We start from the raw sequence: 22,433 nt of genomic DNA on the forward strand, positions 1-22,433 counted from the left end.
CCAACGGAAATAACAAGAAAACTATTCTTTGTTACTTCCACACAAAATTTGGCGATCAAGCTAAGAAATGCGTCCACACCATGTGAATTTAAACCGCATCTAGCTTCAAAAAACTAGATGGTCGAATCATAGCGGAGGCGGCTGATTCCAACCAACACAACACGTCTCTTTGTTAAAGATCGTGATACCGGTGTGTCATACCTCGTTGACTCCGGATCGGAAATATCATTAATTCCTAGATCTTTACACAAACGCCATGGAGAAAAGTCTAAGCTAATTCTCTATGCAGCGAACGGGACTACGATCCAGAATTTCGGAGTTACCACGGTAACACTGAACCTGGGATGTAAACAAATGTTTACATGGAAGTTTATAATAGCGGATACGACACGCCCTATTATAGGAGCAGATTTTCTCCACAACTTCCACCTGTTAGTAGATGTTAGGAACAAACGGTTAGTAGACAATACAAACGGCAAGATAGTCAGAGCATTTGACATCTCCACAAACAACAACATAACATGTTCCATATCATTAACAGACAAAACCAACATTTACCACTCACTCATATTGAAGTATCCACAACTAGTAGATATCAATAAACCATACGCAGGGCTGGATAAACACAACACAATCCACCATATAGATACCCGTGGCAAACCCGTTATGTGTAAGACTCGTCGGCTGTCCCCAGAACTACTGAGGCAGGCGAAGCAAGAGTTCGATCACATGGTGGCTCAAGGTATTTGTAGACCCTCCAAGAGTGAGTGGGCCTCTCCATTGCATATGGTGAAGAAGAGCGATGGTACTTATCGCCCTTGTGGCGATTACCGTAGCTTAAACGCACAGACGGTACCTGATCGTTATTCCTTGCCACATATCCACGATATATGCAATGACTTATTTAACTGTAAAATTTTTTCCAAAATTGACTTACAACGAGCATATCACCAAATTCCAATTAATGAAACTGACATTAAAAAGACAGCTATAACCACACCATTCGGGTTATTTGAATTTGTAAGAATGCCATTCGGACTATCATGCGCTGCACAAACATTCCAACGTCACATCAACGAAGTCACAAGAGGTCTAGAAGGAGTACACGCATATATCGACGATATATTGATCGCTTCACCAGACGAAGAAACACATGTGGAACACTTAAAAGCTTTGTTCCAGCGACTTCAAGATCATGGAATGGTGGTAAACCCATCTAAATGCGAGTTTGCCAAGAAAACACTGTTATTTCTTGGTTATGAAATTTCGGCTGAAGGCATCGGACCCTCGCCAACAAAAGTGGAAGCCATCACGAACCTCAACAAGCCAGAAACCATTAAGCAGTTGAGAAGATTCTTGGCCATGGGAAACTTCTACCGAAGATTCATACCACGAGCAGCACACAAATTGATACGACTACACGATTACCTCAAGGGAGCAAAAAAGAATGACAACAGAAAAGTAGAGTGGAACGAAGTCACTACACACGATTTCGAAGAGGTCAAGAACTCGCTGATCAACGCCACTAAGCTTAGCTACCCAGAGGAAAGCAGCAAGATGTCAGTGGGGACAGACGCCTCAGATTACGCAATCGGGGGCGTGCTACAACAAACCACAGACGGCATCAACTACAAACCGATAAGTTTCTTCTCAAAAAAGTTGAACAAGGCTCAGTGTTCATATAGTACGTACGACAGGGAACTACTAGCCATTTTTGAGACTGTAAGGTACTTTCAACATTATCTGGAGGGCAGAGAATTCTGTATATACACGGACCATAAACCACTACAATTCGTGTTTAGAAGGAAAAGTCACGACAAAGAAAGCCCCAGACAACTCAGATATCTAGACTACATCTCACAGTTCAGCACGGACATCAAATACATAAAAGGAGAAGACAACGTCGTCGCCGATACCTTATCAAGAATCGACATGATCGAACAAGAGGCAAACATATCGTTCGAAAAGATCCATAAAGAACAAAGGCAGGACAACGAACTACTCGCACTCTTGGACGACAAGAACACTGCTCTGAACCTGATCAAAACCAACATGCAGGGACAAGAAATCGTCTTCGATCTCAACAAAGGCAACATGCGACCGTACATCCCAAAAACGCTACAGAGATCTTTCTTCAACCAAGTGCATAACCTCAACCATGCAGGAGCCGACGCCACGACCAAGACCATCAGTCAAAGAGGCGTCTGGAAAAATATGAAAGCAGACTGCGCAGCTTGGACGAAGGCCTGCATACCCTGTCAGAAGAGCAAAGTCAACAAACACACGAGGACACCGATCATCAAGATCGACATGCCGAGACAGAAATTCTGCGTGGTCCATGTCGACCTCATCGGACCTTTTCCACCATCAGAGGGACTGAGGTACTGCCTCACATGTATCGACCGATACACTCGATGGGCGGAAGTAATCCCTATCGCAGATATCCAGACCCACACAATCATCAGAGCCATCTGGGACAACTGGATTGCGAGATACGGCGTACCGGAGAAAATTATAACTGATCAGGGTAGGCAATTCATGTCTACGGACTTTAACTTGTTTTGTTCCAGATCAGGCATAGCACACTCCAACACGACGCCTTACCATCCACAAAGTAATGGCATGATCGAGCGATTTCATAGAACGCTGAAGACGGCCATTAAAGCTCACCACCCTGTTCCGTGGACAAAATCGATCAGCACCATACTACTCGGACTGAGGGCCACACTGCGCACGAATGCAGAGCACTCAGTAGCAGAGATGCTGTATGGGTGCAAACTAAAGTTACCAGCAGACATCCTGGAGCAGACGAACGACTACATTGACCCGGACTCCTACACTAGGCAACTGGTAAATTTCATGCAAAACGTCAAACCAAGGCCAGTCGAGCACCACAATAAAGGCAACGTTTTCATCCACCCGGAACTAAAGAGAGCCACACACTTGTTTCTGAGGGACGACAGAGTGTACAAACCCCTGATGCCGAACTACAAGGGGCCCTACAAGGTCATCACCAGGGCGGAAAAGACGGTAACACTGGACGTGGATGGCGAACATAAAAAGGTTTCGCTGGACAGGTGCAAGCCGGCGTTCCAGACAGCGGAAGAACGAGCCAGTCCAGCAGAAACGGAAACACCAACAGAACAACCGGCATACACAACGCGTAGCGGCAGGAGGGTGATACAGCGTCAGTTTTGAAAAACAGATTTCAAAACTTGGAAGGGGGCTGTGTGGCGGGTCGACAACGACGGCACGAGCCGAACATTGCCGAACGCCGACGTAGAGCGTACGAACGGGCCAAACCGGCTAAGAGAAAACTACCGGATTCCGACCTCACCGCACGCGTCTTCGAGGCACAAAATTACCGCCAATTTAGATTTACCAACTTCATTTTATTTTGCCTAATATAGTTATTAGAATCCTTCTTTCAATGTGTTAGCTTCAGTAGTTTAGTTTCGTGAATAAATCTTTGTGTAAAACGTAAGTACCCTGTTTTACTTGCTCTCATTCTGTGCACCCACATAACTTTGTACATCACAAAATTAGGCCACCAACTAGGTGCCTACATAAAGGTGGTAACAACACCACTAAAGTACTATCACGTATAATAATAACATGATGCTTCCAATTTCCATTACGTTGTATTCCAAACTCAACACAAGACTCGTGGCCTCATGGAATTAGCGATGCGTTTTTTTTTGTAATAAGTTTTTTTGTCTGAACTAATAAATAACTAAATTGAATAAATGGGTTAATAAATTTTACAAAGTTTTCATTTCACTTTTTTCATATATGATATACTTGCTTAGCTTATTTAAGGATGGGATATTTTAATTTTAAAAAGATTCTCATTTATCAAGGTTTAATTACATACACAAAGGCATACACATTGAAATTCCCAGGATCACAAGAGAAGAGAAGGTAAAAGAGGAGGTTAGAAGGAGCTGTTTATTCATGTTTCCTACTGAGTATGATTAATAGCTGGTTAGATAAACAGTAGCCAAAATATGTATACGTGTTCCGCCGTTTCAAGTAAAGTTAAATTTAGGATTTTACATATTCTCGTTAAATTATTAAAGGTTGTTTTTCTTGTAGAATTAAATATCGGAAAAAAAACACTTCTTTTCGCTGCCTTTTTCAGTTAGCTATTTTCTTTCATAAAAATTTGTGCTTATCTTCATTTTTTTACAATCATTTTATGATGTTTTTAAATTTCCTCGTGAATATTCTATGTCCTTAAATAAAACTAATTTATATTTATCTGGTTTGACAAATTCAGTATCAAATATTTATCCATTATATAAAAGTGTTAATATGAGCACAAATATTTTATTTTTTCATTTCAGTATTTCTGTGGCTTGGATTTATAAGGGCCAAGGTCGTAAATCGTAAAATTACACGAGTATAGTTATTAAGCCATTTTGAGATGTTTTTATGAATTCTTTGACGTCTTCAATAACAAATATTGATTTAAAACATTACAACGCTTGTATGTGTAAATAAAATAACTCAATATGCCAGTTTTTTCATTAAATCGACCCTCCGCAAAATGTTGGCGAGAAAAATATGAAATCTGATGTTTTCCTTTTTAGATCCAAGGCACAGATGTGTCGAACCAAAATAACATGACCAATAAAATAAAATATTATGTTGTTAATTTGGGACAATATATCAGACCAGAACTATTTAAGCCATGGCCTGATACTTTCTTATAGCAAAAGTGTTTCGCTCTTAAACATAGTTTCATTTATGTAAAAGATGTCGACCTCCAAAGTCATAATTTTTGACTGTCTAACTGCTTTTCCTAATTGTATGACAAGAAACAGGTTGATTTTGGAAACGGGAGGTTAAACAAGCTAGGATATTCTGAAAAAAAAATATTCGTTTAAAGATTACAAAAAAATATGACTTCATCATTTAAAAAAAAATAGAGATGTTCCAAGTTTTCTATCCTATGTCAACTCATTTTAAATCATAGCTGCATCAGAATTATTGGCAAGATATTTACACAAAATTTTGCACACAGGTTTTTTCAAGGGAATATGAGAGTTTGGATATTGTTAGGGTTTGGAATGTTCTAGTATTGGAGAGACCCGAATGGAGTTCAGGATAGCAATCGTTTATTGGCCATCCAAAAAATAAAGAATCGTAATAGGTATTCGAAACCCCACCTTATAAGTCAAGATAAATATTTTAAGGGTTCTACAAAAAATGTTTACTGACATTTTCGTTTGAAATGGTCGACTTTTCGATTACGATTTCATTTAAAAGTATAAGTATTTTTGATTGATAAAAAATTAAGACGGTCAATTTTTTTTAGTTTTTTAAAGAATTTGAATGTGGTTTAATTTGTGGCATCTTATAAATGTCGTATAAAATTGCTGAAAATTTATATTAAAATGCGTTTTGTATCATCCGTTTTTAGATAAAATTCTGCAAAATCAAAAAAAATAAATGGCTTCGTAAATACCAGACGTGTCGGATAGAGATACTTGATGTGTTATCTACCCCAGTAATAAGCGAAACAAGACAAATTATTTTAAAATACATTTATGCTGAAGCCGAGATGCTACAATGAAAACGAGAATATTTAATATTTAATTATAATGTTTTGCATATGCGTGGCTAGAGACATGTTAGATAGAGCGTTTGGCAAAACACATTTATCTGTTATCACGATTGTATCGATTAAGTGTGATAAATTATACGCAGCAGTCATATACATCGTTTAACTAATGATGTATGTACTCAATTTATTTAAGGGTTAATTTGGTATCTTCGTAAACACGGGATTATCTTCCTACTTCGAATCCTGCTACCCTTGTTACTAGTTTCAAAAGGGTTGAAGTATGTTCGTATTATCGATCAAAGGTTAAACAGTTGTTGCTACTTGTGTTTACTCAGGCCCGAGTACATTTCAATTTACGTCATTTATATTCTAATTCAAATTAAAACTGTGTAATTTATTAGACTTATTTATAAATGCAAATCGTTCTATTTTATTTTTTGTGGATTAAGGTCAGTTCCAGACAAGATTATGAAATCACTGCTACATGTGTAAATGTATTGTGTATCCCCGTTAATTAGTTTTCGCTCTCCAAGCCGAGGTTTAAAATGAGTCGGACTACCAAACAGAGGGCGAGTGATTTCATACTTTTTGCTAAATCTTCTCTTCAAAGCCTAAGAAGGTAGGCAATGGATAAAATTTTTAATAAATTTGCATTTGAACATTGCCATTCTGTCACTTTTATGGAAATGCCTCCTCGACGCAATGCAAAAAAAACAACTGCACAACCCATAGATTTTGGCCAACTGAAAACGATAAAAATCGACGTTTTGCTGTCTCATTTTTTGCGCCTCAAAAAAAAACAAATTTAGACAATTTTTTAAGGAAGCGTATAAAAAAAATTATCCATTTCAATAATTCTTCTGTTTCTTAAAATTATTTATTTTATTTGTTTATTGTACGTCCAAAAACGGTAGATAATGATGGTCTAAGCTCTCATAAAAAACCATTTATCAAAAAAACAAAGCAATAAAAACACGCCAATGTAATCTATTGTGTGTAGATTTTTTTTCAAAGTGCCATAATCTAGGAAAAAAATACCGGACTATGTTTGTTTGACAAAAAGTAGGACTGTTTTTCCCCTTAAAGTATCGGGCTCTTGAAAATGTGGACATAAATATTGCAAAAATGATCAAATAAGGAAAACAATAGATACACGCTAATGATAAATATCTATAGTGTGTAGAAAAATCATTGTTCTAGTGCCATAATCCAGGGAAAAAACACTGACCACGTTTGTATGAAGAAAAGGAAGACCGCTTTTCCTTTTAAAGTGTCAGGCTATTAAAAATGTGCGTTTTAATATTACAAACATTATCAAATAAGGTTTTGTAGACAAAGTTATGTTATATAAATATTATTGGTAGAGAGTATACATATTGACGCTGGAAAATAAAAAGTTACCAAGCGACATGTAGCAACTTTACAGAAGAGCTCATAATTGGGTAAGTAAAAAATCTAATCAATTTGTATTGTTTAACATGATTTCAACATAGTTTTTAAAAAAAATAAAAAATTAAAGATTCCTTATTAATTAATGAAAAAAATAACTTTTATTGGCTCTTCTGTAGAGTTTCTACATGTCGCTTGGTAACGTTTTTTTTTCTAGCGTCGATATAAAAACAACACTGTAAAATTAAATTTTTGTATCTGGGCGGATGAAGAAAACAGCTGTGGTTGTGAAATTGAACCAGAACCATGACTGATCGATTGCGATTCGACGACTACTTTCAGGTAAAAAAAACAATATAAAATCGAGTGGAGATGAGTCACCTCGTAGTGTAGTTGTTGATGCATTTGCTAAGCATCCTTGAGATCTCACTGGAAGAGTTAATGTGAAATGTAAGATGGCTTACTACAATTTTTCAATGGCTTTATACTGACACCCGAAGCGTAAAACTGATGATCATCTTACCTTCCATATTATAAAAGCGTTCCACATATGCTGCAATCGGATTAATGATTCTTCTCCAGGTCAATCGTCCATGCTACTTTTCTTTTCTAAAAAACATATAAATTAATCTTGGTTGATAATTAAAGTTTTAAATGATAGTTTGAAGATTATTAATCGTAATTAAATATATTTGTTTAATCATGTTTTAAGTATATTAAAATGTTTGTAGATAGACATGATTTTTTTTCCTAGGGAGGAAATTCTCAATATTCCCTTCTCAAATATGTTTTCCATCTCTGTTGCAACAAAAAAAATATTTATTTATTTACGATAAATATGCATTTCTTAAATAACAGTACTTAGGTACGTTACAAAAAACAGCGCGTAAAAATAATATTCAGTAATTACATAGAGGAATATGCATTAATATTTACAGACACATAATGAAACAAAGCGATAAAAATGTTGCATGTTTACATATTTATTATTTTTTGTTATTTACAATATTCACACATATCTATGGATATATTTTGTACAATACATACTAATGGCAAAGCCTTTGGTTTATCCATGATTTGGAAACGGTGTTGCGGTTACGTCACTTTAATGCGTTTGGTATGAAAAACACATTTCGATATTTTTCTTACATATCAGTAGTGCACAAGTTTTAGTCCCAGCACTTATGTATGGAAGTTAAACACGAAACTGGCAGAAGAAGGACAAAAGCCGAGTGAACGCGGTTAGAATGCGATCTCTTAGACGAATGTGTAGGAAATCAATGTATGACAGGGTTACGAATGATGAAATCAGGCGAGAGTGTAAATCTGAGTCAAGTATAATTGATAAGATCAAGAAAGGGTCTCTGAGATGGTTTGGTCACGAAGAACGAATGGACGACGAAAGAATGGTAAAATAAGTAAATATGGCAAAAATGAACGGCATCGTTAGACGAGGACGACCAAGGAAGACGTGGCATGATCAGATAAACCAAAATCTTAAGTCTGGCCATATCAAAAGCAGACAGAACCGAAGGGCATGTATGACAAGATGTATGAATGTGGAGGAAGCTAGGAATGTATGCCAGGATAGACGTGTGTGGCGGTCCATTCTCTCTGCCTATCCCTACGGGGAAATGGCGTGATGGTAGTAGTAGTTGTAACAAAGAAAAAGTACCCTAGATGGGAGGTGGAAAAGCCAAAAAAAGATAAGATGTTAAAGATGAAAGGGGAGACAGAATTATCTCACCGCGGAACGTTAAGGGGGCTCACAATTTTGTAAACTTTCTTAAAATAAGTTTATTTATTTACTGAAACCTTTGAATGTACAAAAACTGTTTTTATTAATTACTGGTAGACACGACAAACGTTGTCTTGCCCAAACGTTGGCTTGCCTGCCAAAGCTAAGTGAATAAACGTTTTCTCGTAAAAAAGGATAGACGTTATTTATTTTGTGCCTTTTTGACATATTTTATATTCGTTATAAGGGCTTAGAGTCCTCGTCGTGCTTAAATCAAAATTGTACAAAAATCACTGCTCTAGTGCCCATAATCTAGGAAGAAAATAAGGAATACGTGTTAATGAAGAAATATCAGAGCGTGATTTACCATGAACCCTCTAAAATTATGACACTCAACCCATGTCTAATGTGAATTTAGTCACTTTTTAAGACGTGTTTTGACGTGAGCTTGACATTTAATTCGTAACCAAAATAAATGAATAGAAAAATGACTAATTTGTTAAGGCGCGCACAAACTGTTCGGATAAAAGGAAAATACTTTTCATCGATAAGTTAGTACCTAGGTACTTGTTTGTGATTGAATACCAAAACTATTTTTTTTAAATAAGTACCTAGGTACTTGTTTGTGATTGAATACCAAAACTATTTTTTTTAAATATTCAAATACTTAAGTTAATTAGGTACCTAAGATTTTTAGACAAAAAACATTAAAATACAACCTTTAACAACATACAAAAAAACAACATTCTCCGATTTTTTTCTGGATATGTATTTTAGTGGAACGCAACCCTGGAAGTTTGATAAAAAAAATAAATTCGCTCCCTACTTTATTCCGATGAACATATTGATGATATTTTAATTTGAAAGCATAATTTATGTAAATGAGATTATTCTGCTAAAAATTGCATGTAAATTGGTCCACCATTTATTAAATTTATAAAAGACAAACAAACATACGCGTATTTATATATACACTGATTTACTAACATACTTCTTAGAGTCGAAAAAGAGAATACCTAGAACGAAAAATAAACTGAAGTAAGATTTTGGAATCAGAGGCAACTTATTTTAAAGATGTTGGTGTCAGAAGCGATCTGGGATGGTTTTACAATGAATTAATTAAAAATGACAACATGATTAGCTCAACATTTACGAATACTGAGGTCTGTTGGTGACTTCCTTGTAACCCGTGAGGTCTTACCCACTCAGTTATGGTCTTCTTCATTTTCTGTATTTTGGTAGTTTTTTTGCTGTCCATACATGTCCAAACCAACTAACGGCTAATTTTAGATTGTTCAAAATAAAAAAAACATTTTATGTGTGAGATTAAAAAGCCATTTTGTTATCTACCAGACGAAGATTGAGCTTTAGTTCTTAGATTTTTTTTACATTGAAAAAACTTGGATACATCTAAATCTTGTAAGATCTTGTCGGTTTCCTCCCAAGGAGAAACACGGTCTGCTGTAGGTACACAAGAGATTATCCCGGATTATCCAGGAGTCACAGGGAAACGATTTTCCAGTAGATGAATGCTTTGAATACATTTGGGATTGGTACAGAATCCCTCGTCTGAAGGGAAAATACGCTATTAGTATGCTATTGAAATACAGATTAAACCCAAACAGTTTTTACGTCAGCTTTCCATTCAAACTCAAAATATGTAATATCAATACGTCGACCTTTTTCATACACGAATATAATACATGAAACGTATTTTTTTTTTTTATCTTTCGTTAGACCTCGGTGCGGAATCAATTTATGACAGCTTTATTTGTTAATATGAAAATAACAAACCTAGGTACCATCAATGCAACGATGTTTTAAATATGTCCAAATGTTAGCGAATTGGCTGGATTTCCTTCTTTCGGAGTAATTAAGATTTAAATTTGTTGCAACGGAGAGGGAAAATATTTTTGGGAAGGGAATATGAAGCCTATCTACAAACATTTGGTCATATTCAATAATCGTTGAATTAACAAACTGGTTTTTTTTTTTTTTTTTTTTTTTTTTTTTTTTATTTATTGGGGATATCAACAGTAATACATGTAATACAAATATAACAAATAACATATACAGAGAATAAAACCAATGACAGATATCCACAGAAATACATTAAATACACGTACAATACATACTAGTGTGTTTGTGTGAGTGTAAGTGAGTGAGAGGGTGGGTGTGTGGGTGTTATATTGGAAAGAGGGTGTCAGGTATCGAAAATATAAATATATATAAAATATTAAGAAATAGAGATAAAATTTAATAAAATAAAATAAAACTTTATTATTGAAAAGTATTATAAAAATTTTGAGAAGTATTATAAAAATTGGAAAATAGGTTTTAGGTGTTGGCGTTGTCTAGTAGTTGAATTAGTTTAACCGGATGAATCTCACCCACACGATGAAAGTTTCAGTTCTTTACAAAAGTCAACAGAACGAAGAGTTGAGGAAATGTGGATGTTTAGACATGGGCAAATGGTAAACGTTACACAATTTGTAAAGTAGCCATTTATCCAGCAAATGACAGGTCATAAGCCATGTAAATGCCTAGACTTCAATATTCTCTCTTCAAAAATGTTTTCCCTTTATGTGGCAACAAATTTACTTACATTGCGAATAAGTGTTTAATAAACCTTTGTTAATATGTTAGTGCCTGTCAGTGAACCAAGTAAAGACTAAAAATTGAACATTTAAGAGAAGAAAATATGGAAGTCCAAGCATTTATAGGGCGTTTGGGCTGTCATTAACTGGTTTAAGTATCCACTTTACATTCACCATTTTTTTATCTGTTGTTATCCATATTTCTTCATGTCTTTTATTTGTTGATTTAAGTGAAGTTTAAGAGCTGAAACCATTATTATTGTGAAGAGATTTATCTGATTTAATAATATCATATACCTACTAGGCAACGATTAAAAAAATATTTTCCAATGTTCAAACTTCGTCTGGGACCAGTCATAAACTTTGTAAATGCATTGATTTCAATATTTTCTTCTTCAGTCTCTTGTCTACAAACATTTGAATAAACTAAAAATATTGTAACCAAAATTTCGTTTGAGTTAGTAAGCACACTAGAATATTTGATTAAAAAACGTTATTTCATTAACACATCGACATGGGATTATTGAACATTCGAACGCACAGTACTTCTTTCCTTACTTTTACGCACCGAATTTTACCATCAATCAATATTTTATACGCACACCGCTCTCCACAGAGTACTTAATTTTTACTTCAAATGCAGTGTATTTTGATTGTTTTTGTTCGTTTTTGTACTTACGCTTCAGGTGCGTTAATCAGTCTTACGCTTCAGGTGCTCGTTAAGGATATACAAAACACTGTAAAAACGCTCCATCCACATACCTGAAAAGGCCGTTTTAAAGACCGTGGGCCTTTCTAGCGGTTACTAGATGTTAGGATTCGTCCTGCGTAGTGCCATGGTTTTTGGTAATACATATGTGCTTGTAACTCGTAAGTGCAAAGCAAGATTGAGAGTGGCTCAATGATTTGAGGACCGTATGAGTTAAAGTTCTCATTCATGGTGGAGAGGATTTAGAAGAAATTTCTTCGGTATCCTTACATGAAAAAATACAAATATGGTCCATGGCTTTATTTCACTGAGTTTCTCGAGTGTATGCTTGGTAACAACAGTTTAAAGACCATAAAGAATGTATTTTAAACTACGCATTTCTTTCAATTGTTGCGCGGTACAACACTAAAATGATGCGGAGCTTTAGCTTTTATGTTCCGGATACCTTAGAAAGAGTCATTGAAGACTATCTCACATTGCAATATACAAGATAAATCTTCCAAGGGTTGTGCCTGTTAGAAGAGCTATCTCTATGTCAAACTTTATAACTTTAAATATTGACATTTTTCACGTCTCTGAGGGTAGTTAGGCCACATTTACTCTATGTGTATGGCACATTGAATAGGTTGAAGCGTTCAAATTTCTTTGCTACCTACTGAGCCCTGTTTAAGATGTTGCAATGCCTACCGCGGGTGCCAATATTGTCTTGGCCCTATAATAACAACTGAACTGATCGTGTGTGCAGTTTCTTTTAATATTCTCACCGCGATCGCACATTGGTTATTTTTGCTATCAATAACCCATTAAATCCACTGTGTCGTGTTATCACATTTAAAAATCAATAAACCACGTCAAACGCCCCTCTTTTCTGACCAAAGGATCTGATCTGATCCTGACTGCCGCGAGAGAAGTTCCATAATAAGATGCTAGAACACCAGTACAAGGAAGGTAATTGAATTCATTGCACAAGGGTTCGGTGGCAAAATAAACATCGATAACGCATCCCGCAAACCAAGCCATTTTAAGTGTTCATCTGCCAACCGGCAAATGGCGGGACCCGTTTTAGGTTACAAAATTAACTTACTTTTTTAACATATTACTCTCAAGGTGTTATGTATGCTTACGAATTATTATTATATATACCTAATTTTGTTGACTATTTGTTTTTATTATTTTTATATGTATTAATTTAAAAGCTTAATTTTGTAAAAGTCACATATGTATATGAATGAACATTAAATTAAAAATTTGAATTTATAAAAATAAATGTGGAATTCCAACCAGTATTTTGTATAGTTGTTTACGACACGATAGCTCCTTCCAAGTCAAATTCCTGGAAATGAAAATCGAGTAAGGAAAATTTCTGGCATGACTCCAAAATATGGTTTTATAATGCAATATTTCATTGTTCTTGGACTGGCACCTGCAGGGTATAACTGATCACCCTACCTTAGTAACTAGCTTAACTAAGTTGAATGGTGAAAAATAACGCAACGTCGAGTAAACTATAAATACGTATATAAAGGTTGGTTTTTTTGTTGTGATAGAATTTTCAACTTTCAAACTTAATGATGACATATTTTCTTCGCATTCATGATATGTAACAATACATCAGTAAAAGAACGCCGTACACTGGAACAACGTTTGCAAATTGAGAAATCGGCTATTCTTGAACCATGAATGTTCTGTTTGAAAGTTTGGCGACGCCATTATTTACAGAAATAGTCCAGTTCACTGGCTTCCACGATGCTGTGATTTGACGCCATCGGATTATTTCCTATGCATCTTAGTTAAGTCTGTGATCTATGGAAATAAACCAACATTGAAAGCCAATGTAATACGCGCCATTTCAAATTAACGCCCTGGTTTTTAGAGTTGCCGGAAATTGGTCTGACAGAATTTGATGGGTAGCTTCTAGTCATGAAAAATATTTCTCGGATATTATTTTCAAAAATTTAATTTGAATTTTTAACTCTTTCAAATCCAATTAAAAAAATATTCGAAAAAACGTTTTCTTCTTTTATGTCAAACGAAATTTCTATCAAGCCTAAAAAAACAGCAGACCAAAAAAATAAAAAATTCACCTTAATATTATAATAAAACAAATATTTCATGTTATTATTTTTATTTATATTAATAGGAGATTTATGCAACGTAGTTAACATGATTTATCTCAAATAAATTTTATTTATCAGTTTGAATATCCTTATATAAATAAAAACTGAAAATAATTTTTCGTATGAAAGCGCTTAGAAAATGTATTATTATTAGACAAACATTTCTACGTTTTAATTTTTTTTACAAAATATTATTTAAGATTCTTGTGTCTATGCATAAATATGTTTTTAAACAATGAAGGTTTCCTTGAATTATTTAACAAAATATGAGCGTTCTTCTTATAATTAAACTTGAAATATTATTTCAATTTTCTTCAATAATTTTATTCTGTACCTACCGTATGTAATCTAAAAAGCTCTTTTATTTATAATTCAAAGCGCTCAAAAGCATTTTAGGACCACTTTATCTTTATTTACATAATAAATGTTATTTACAAGGAAATTTAAAAAGCATATAATAATTTACTTATGTATTTTTGTTCAGTATTATAAATAATTATACATTGTAAATACGTCTTTAAATAAATTATGTTATATAACTCTATTAAAACGATTTTTTTTAACAAACAGTAATTCGGAAAATAATGTAAAATTATTCGTATTTTGTTTTTACGTTGGTAGCCATTGTAGTGTAATGGATGAGACGCTTGCCTCACTCATAGAGAGTCGCCCGTGAGATCACAAATAATAAATATGATTTTCTTTTTAAATATGATTTGCCTGGGTTCTATGCTGTAAAACACCACTAAAATTGGGCTTCTTGACCTGTTGTTGAGCAAAATATACAAATATCAATAAACTTCACATAAAAAATAAATACAATTGTGTGTATTAGTTTACATTTAAATAAAAACAATTATACACTATACCTTCAGAAAATATAATATTTCGTGGATATGATTAGTATAAAGCAAAAAAAAAAGGTTTTGTCGTATTTTCACTATAAAAGGAAAATAAAAATATATTAATGGTCTAGAAGAAAAACTTGCTAATTACAAAATTGAACAGTTTTCAGGAGAGCAGTTTAAAGTTTGACGAGTTGCTTTTTGTCATTGTTTTCATTTCACTTATGTATATGATGCTACAATTTAGGAAGTAACGAAAAATTAGTATTCTAGCGATTACAAATGGTACGTCAACTCATTAAATACATTTTAATTTCAAATGTTTTGAACTAAGCACGTTTGTCTTCTAGACCAGCGTTTCCCAACCTTTTAAAGCCAGTGGACCGGACCGTAAAAATAGTAGAAATAAATAGCGGACCAGTAACACTGCTATGAATACTTTTATTTATGTTGTATTCTGTTGTATGGTTTTAACTTTTATATTTTGACAGGTACAGAAATTAAAAATGACGTTTTTATAGTACATGAATTTTAAAATGGGCGGCAAGTATTTCTGCAGACTGGCAGTTGGGAAACATCATTATAGATCATCGATATATATATATATATATATATATATATATATATATATATATATATTTATTTATTTAAAAAAAAAAAACATTGATGTTTCTGTGATTAACCTAAATATTTCAATTGTGAAGGCCATTTTTAACGAGTTGTAAATAACTTACTATTAAAAAAAGGGAACCAAGTTGATGTGAGCGGGGTGTGAACCTCGGCCCTCTGGTTCATAAGTACGCGACACTAGCCACTGGACCAGAACTCGGTTAATATATATTTTTCCTTTGCATTTTATGAGTTTGTCTTAACTCAATACATGATATGTTTTCCATGGAGTTAAATCATTGTTTATATTTTAAAGCAAAATGACTATTTTTAAAACGTGAAATGAATCTGCATTGTTTTCTTGGAAAACAACTATGTTATCAAGTAAAATATATTTCATTTTGAAAATGCAATAGTCCTTAAATACAGTTTCAAATTAATCAAACTTGTATTTGAAAATTAAATTTGTAATTTATTTTTTTTAAATACACAACAAATAGTGGTGAAATTAGGAAAAAATAAAAATAAAAAAATTCACAGAGCAACAGTATAAAACAATGTCTGTAACCACACAATACAAACATGCACATACGATGTTTTCTGAATTAGTTTTGATGACGCTTATTGACAGCTTTAGCCCTTTTAAAAAACTTCAGGTGAGACTTGACTGTCATCATCATGACAATATTTATCCATCTAAGAAACTATAGTTATCCACATAGCAATGACGTTTTACATGACTGGATGTTTTATAAAAGGCAAATATCTCATACTACCAATACCGATAAAAACTTGTGAAATGGATTAGTTATATTTTAAAAATCAATGTGGATATTGTGGAGAAATGTTTTAATACATAGTTTTTAAAACGAAATTGTTACAAAAATAAGTCTACAACGACGTGACATTTTTGTGACCCCTGTACATTTATGATCCTTGACAAATGTGACGTCAAAATTCGTGAAAATGTTCTACTTACATCTTATCGGTTACAAAGTTCAAAATTTAACAGAATTAAAAATAAAAAAAACGCCCAATTTCCCTATTAAGTTAAATTAATAACAGTTACAATCATATAAAAGTTGGCATTTAATTATTTACATTTAAAAAATTTAATACTATGTCTTTCTTCCATCATTACAACCATATATTTTTTTCATCTTAAACAGTTGTTATTTAAATTAACATCTGACTTATATTAAAAACGTATTATTGATATTTATATTAAGAACGTATTAAATACAATGTTATTGTTTAACTTCATTCCTTATATCAATCACAGTCCATAGCACGTAAAAAGTTACTAATATTATATTATATTCTAACAGATTCATAATTAAAATTTAATATTTATTAATTATAACCTTAATTTTATTTTAGGTGATTGATTTCCATTTTTGTTTTTGTATGTGTTTATTCCACGGTGACTTCCAATTTAACAAATAAATACATTTTAAACATAACTACGTGCCATAAAATAAAAGAGAATTTTCAGAGAAATAAAAGAGAATCAATGCGCAATATTACAATTGGTTTGTTTTTAAATATGAAGCAATGACCTTATTTGTAAATTCAATCAATGTATGACAGGGTTGCAAATGATAAAATCAGGAGAGAGTGTGAATCTGAATCAGGGCTTCGATTTTGAACGCTATCTTTTTTTGTACATATCGTGACGGTATACTTACACAACTTCTGTACTATGTATCTACCTCGGTATGTTCTACCAAATTGTCACCTCGACGTCATATGATCAAATAGAATTAATGAATGACCCCGAAAATTTAGTCTGCGTTCCTTACTTCAATAATATTGAAAATAGTTATTATTTATATTTTAAATAGGCTTCTGTAATAAAGGTGATCACTTCAAAGCGATTATAAACTACACTAAATCCCAAGTCAAGCAAAACATGCTCGCTTCGAACATGGTTTATATATGCTTATTGACAATCACCAAGACGGTATGCTTAACGATCGTCTGTATTTTTATACTGAGCAATGACAAGGCCGGCTCTTTTAACGTTTCGATACGTACACTCAGAAAGATAATAAAACAGATGGAAAAAATATAATAACTCAATTTATTTTATACAGTGGCAACATTTTAAGGCTAGATGCTCTTGTATGTTAATAACGCAGCTTCTAGCAAGTCTAGCCACAGCATCTAGCTACTCGTTTTCAAATATGATAGTTATGTCAGAATTCAATTCGACTTCCAAATATACTTATTTCAACCATACCGTAATGGTGTAGGTATGACGTCCTTATCTTTCTATCATAATCAAATCCCAAATTAAATTGATACAATTAAAAAAAGGTGTCGGGGATGGTTTGGTCATATAGAACGAATAATCGACGAAAGAATAGTAAAACAGGTGTATATGGCGAGAATAAACAGTAACGTGGGACAAAAAACTTAAAACTAACATTTCTAAATCATATAAATAAATGCTTGAAATGACAAAATAAGTGTTCAATTATTAAAGTGTTAAAGAGGTATTTAATAACAAAAAGGCGCTATATAAGCTATCAATAAAAATTATAACAGTGTAAAAACAAACAAACAATATAGCTTCGTAAATTAAATGCAATATAATATTATTAAAGTACGAGTTATTGCCTATTATTTGCTGTACTTGGCTGCTTCTTAAAACATTTGATTAAAAAAAAAATTGTTACATGGAATGTATTTAACAAAAGATTTTGATGTCTTAAAACTGTTAATTTGTGTTAAATTGGTAAAATAAATATGTTTTATAATTGTGAAGAATAGTAATGCCCATCAGCAACCTATTGTTTTAATTAATTTGTAAATGTGCAAATTATGTAGAACACCATTTAAGTATCAACACATGCTAGGAAAAATATCAAATATTACATTATTTATTAACATATTGTCTTAAAAACTATCATTTTTTGACATAAAAATAAAATTGCGTATTATTGTTTTTAGTTTAATTAGTTATCACAGGGAAAATAATGTATTTTATCTTTAAGTGACATTATTTGTAAATTTTACTGAACACAGAAGAACATTATACATTATTTGATTACATCAAAAACAAATTTTTATTTCCTATATTTTTTCTACGCTCAAGAAATAAAATCACATTAATCCAATAATTTGTTATTTCTTTGTCAAAATTATAACAAAAATTTAAGTAGTAGATTATGTAAAGTAAAAGTTCTTTAAAACCATTTTATCTGATCAATTGCTTGTAAAATGATTTTTATTTAAATGATGTATTTTTTTTTCTGTAAAAATCAGGCTTCAAATTTGTAACGGAAATACTTGCACCAAGTTTGAATATTGCCAGCCAAAATATTTATATCAAAATCAAACAGTGATTTGAATTAAAATTATTTTATTATTTTTAAAAAAAAAATAGGACAAAATAAGACAACATGCCAATCATGATGCATTGTATAATTATTAAAGAATATTCAGTTTTTTTACAATTCAAGTAGACCAAATGGTCACCGGAGACACTGTCGCAAAACACTATCCTCATCACTCCTGTTTTTAAATGGTTGCGTTTACTTTTTTTAGGCCTAAAAAATATGTTGTTTAGTATGTGTTATGCTGTAATGAAATAAACGGTTTGTGAAATTAATGGCGGATTTTTTAAATCGTGCTTAAATTTTTACCACAAAAATGAGCTTCTCAAAATCAAAGGTAAATATTTTAGTTTATGGTTAAATATTTTTTTTCTTATTAATGCATTGCAATTGTCAAAAAAATGCTCTACAAAAATGCCTTTATTATTTTGATATGGCTACAATGATTTTTATTTGTTTAATTATAATGTAAGACTTGTAAGTGAAGCTTTTTAGAATAAGAATAAAAAAATATGTCGTCAAATTATTGGAACATATGAAAACAAATACAGACAATGGTGATATGGAGAATTTAAAAATTGCTTAGGCGGATATTTATTTTTATCCTCCAGATTAAAATTTTTTGACCCATGAAGATAGAGCTAACAAAGAAGAAGGTGGGGTTATTTTAGTTGTCATCAACTTGTTGCAAGTGCTATTTTTTTAAATTTAATTGATATAAATCAAAAGAAATCTATAAACGTTTTGATGAATTAAATGAAAAAAATAATAACAGTCCCCAGATAAACGTATTTATTAGACCATGGTATAAATAAACGGTATCGGACAAGAACAGTTTCAGAAAGCACTTTGTTTAGTATATCTTTCTTAGGGGGTATAAAATTTGTTATCATTTGTGGAAACTCATAATGTTTTGTTAGTTTTTTGTTCTTTTTTCTAGACTAGGATTATTTTTTTACAAATGAAAACAACGGAAGGGTTTATCTTCATATTTGTTTGAAAATGCCCTGAAATGGCGGAACAATAAAAAAGTGTCGTTTTTTTAAAAATCCAATTTGTTGATTGGTAAATTTTGTCCGAATTTTTTTTTGTTGTGTTGTCTTTTTTTGTCATTTTGAAAATCCCGACCGGAATTCAATATTATAATGCCCGCAAAACATGAGTCATGATCGGTGAGTGATAAAAACACATTGGAACTATGGAACATAACTGACAAAAAGCAAAAAAAAATCATGTGTTTACTGACGTTTATTATACAAACCGCTGACGTGTCGGTATTTTAAGACGTTGTTTGAAAAACTTGGATTAGATTAAAGGTACGAAAACAGTTTTTTTATTTCTGATATTTAAAAGTTGAACCCTGTAGAATTATAATTTATACCCGCTAAACGTTAAAACACGCTAAACGTTGAAAAACATGGCAACCCCAGAAAACGGAAATCTGTTGCCGGATGCCACTGCAACTTAACAACGATATAATTTATTGGCTATCGCAAAAATATGATCACATAAACCTGTGACGTTGAAAAGTAGTTTATTTTTATAAAACCCATTTAATTTATTTTTTTGAGAAACTTTGCCATACAATTAAATACCTTTATTTTTACCAAGTATAATTTTATTTTATTCGGATCTTATATTCCATTGCACTGAATTCCTTATTAACAAATTTCTGAATTAAATAAAATAAACCAAATTAAAAGATCCAAATGAGTTATTAATTTAAATACAAAGATTATGAAACGGAATTTTACAAAATAAACGCGAACTCGATAAAAAAATATCATACATTTCATTTAAATTAGAAGTGTTAATTTGAGTCTTCGGTTCCAATATTGTTTTTTCTTATTACAGTTAACCTGTTTTAAATAAGTTAACTACTGATAGAAGTAAACTTTAATCCACCAAACTAATATTAGGAACAGACGATACGTATATCAAATGTATTAGTTTTTAAAACTGCATCATATAAATGTATAATTATCAATATTTCACTCTATGCTTACACTAATGTTTGTTTTAAAAAATATTTTATTAACAAATCGACGCACTTTTAACCATATTTTAAGAATTGGGTAGAGCTTGCGCTAGCACTGCCAAAGTTAAAACCACCAAGAAAACTGCACGAGGTGGTAGACAGGATGCCAACCCCAAACCGGCGGATAAATGGGCCCACCATCGACCAGGAATAGGGGATGCTGAGTTTTTTCCTCTCTGCATAGCTGCTGGATGCTCTCCTAAAAAAAAGATAGAAAAAAAATTAGTTCTTTGTTTGATATGGGTAAAAGAAAAATTCCGCTGATAACTGAGAACATTTTTAATCACATTATTGTCCTTCTACATAACCATGATACATTATATATAGTACCAAAATATTAAAGCTTCGGTCTAAAACAAATGCTTTATGAAATGAAATTCTTAATAATTACTTTGACTTAGTGTGACTGACTGAAACAAGGCTTAATTCTAAATTATTTAGTGGATAATTATTTGACGATCGCATCATCGTGAATCAAGTGCGTCAACATGTAAAAAGGGAAGGAGAGTACTAGTTGCTGTTTCTAATAAATTAAATTCAACAATGAAACTCTCTTGGAAGAGTTATGGCGAAGATAGATAGATATTAGGCTTTCTGCTAACTAAAATATTTATTTATTTATTTTAACACTAAATAAATATACAATTTATACACATATAAAGACGGGCATATTGCCTTAAAACAATTTCTTCCAACTTTCATATTCCTTATTTTTTTAATATCTATTTTATATAAATGCGCATATTATTAATATGTACATGTGTATAAACGATTTATTTTATATTGTCGAATTAAATTAAATTAAATTTAAATTTAAGTATTAAGTTAGTGTTAATTTGATTTGAATTCATGTTTTTTTTTTGTTAGTAATATTACTATAATTATTGTTATACATAAAAACATATTATTGTTACGAGACTTTTTAATTTATTTATCATATTCTAGTGAAATTCTATTCGATTGTATGAATTACATATGTTTTCAATAAAATGTTGGTGTTCTCATATAATTGGTGAATAATGTTTGGTGTTATTATTTTTTTTTCTGATATCTTCAACTGTTTATAAATGAATACATTCACAGTTAATTTGTTAAGAGCCCTGTAAATTTCTAAACTACCGTATTCCACTTTCCAAATATTTCCCCTCTTTGTCGCAATAAATTTCAATCTTCAAAACTTCCTAAGGAGTGAAATTCAGTCTTGCTTACCAACATAATTATGTTTCTTTTTTGGGTGGTCCTGTATTATTGGATACGTTTTTTGACGTTTCAGCTACCATTGCAAAAGCCATTTTCAGGATAAACTGGGTTTTTTGTAGGCAAATAGGTGTTTATTTACTAGTAATTTGTACCGTGTCGCAGTCGGTAGTAGGCACATTTCGTCTCATTTTTGTCAACGTTTAAACGAATGGACTTATACGGGATCACCCAAAAAAGAAACATAATATTAAACACAGTGACCGTGACATTGTCACGGTCAA

At 32.3% G+C, this 22,433-nt stretch overlaps 1 protein-coding gene across 1 annotated transcript in view; it reads right to left on the reverse strand.

The window, feature by feature from the left end:
* Positions 1-19,834: 19,834 nt before the first annotated feature.
* LOC148278668 (neurotrimin-like) overlaps positions 19,835-22,433 on the reverse strand; it is a 99,145-nt gene continuing 96,546 nt past the window's right edge. Inside the window, exon 8 of the mRNA XM_088231043.1 lies at positions 19,835-21,151. Coding sequence (XP_088087169.1) covers positions 20,979-21,151 — 173 coding nt within the window. The 3' untranslated portion in view covers positions 19,835-20,978. The remainder of the gene's footprint in view (positions 21,152-22,433) is intronic.

Source organism: Micrasema longulum, unplaced genomic scaffold (genome assembly GCF_059751315.1).
Source record: "Micrasema longulum isolate JH-2025_06_02 unplaced genomic scaffold, ASM5975131v1 h1tg000846l, whole genome shotgun sequence".
Taxonomy (NCBI): Eukaryota; Metazoa; Arthropoda; class Insecta; order Trichoptera; family Brachycentridae; genus Micrasema; species Micrasema longulum.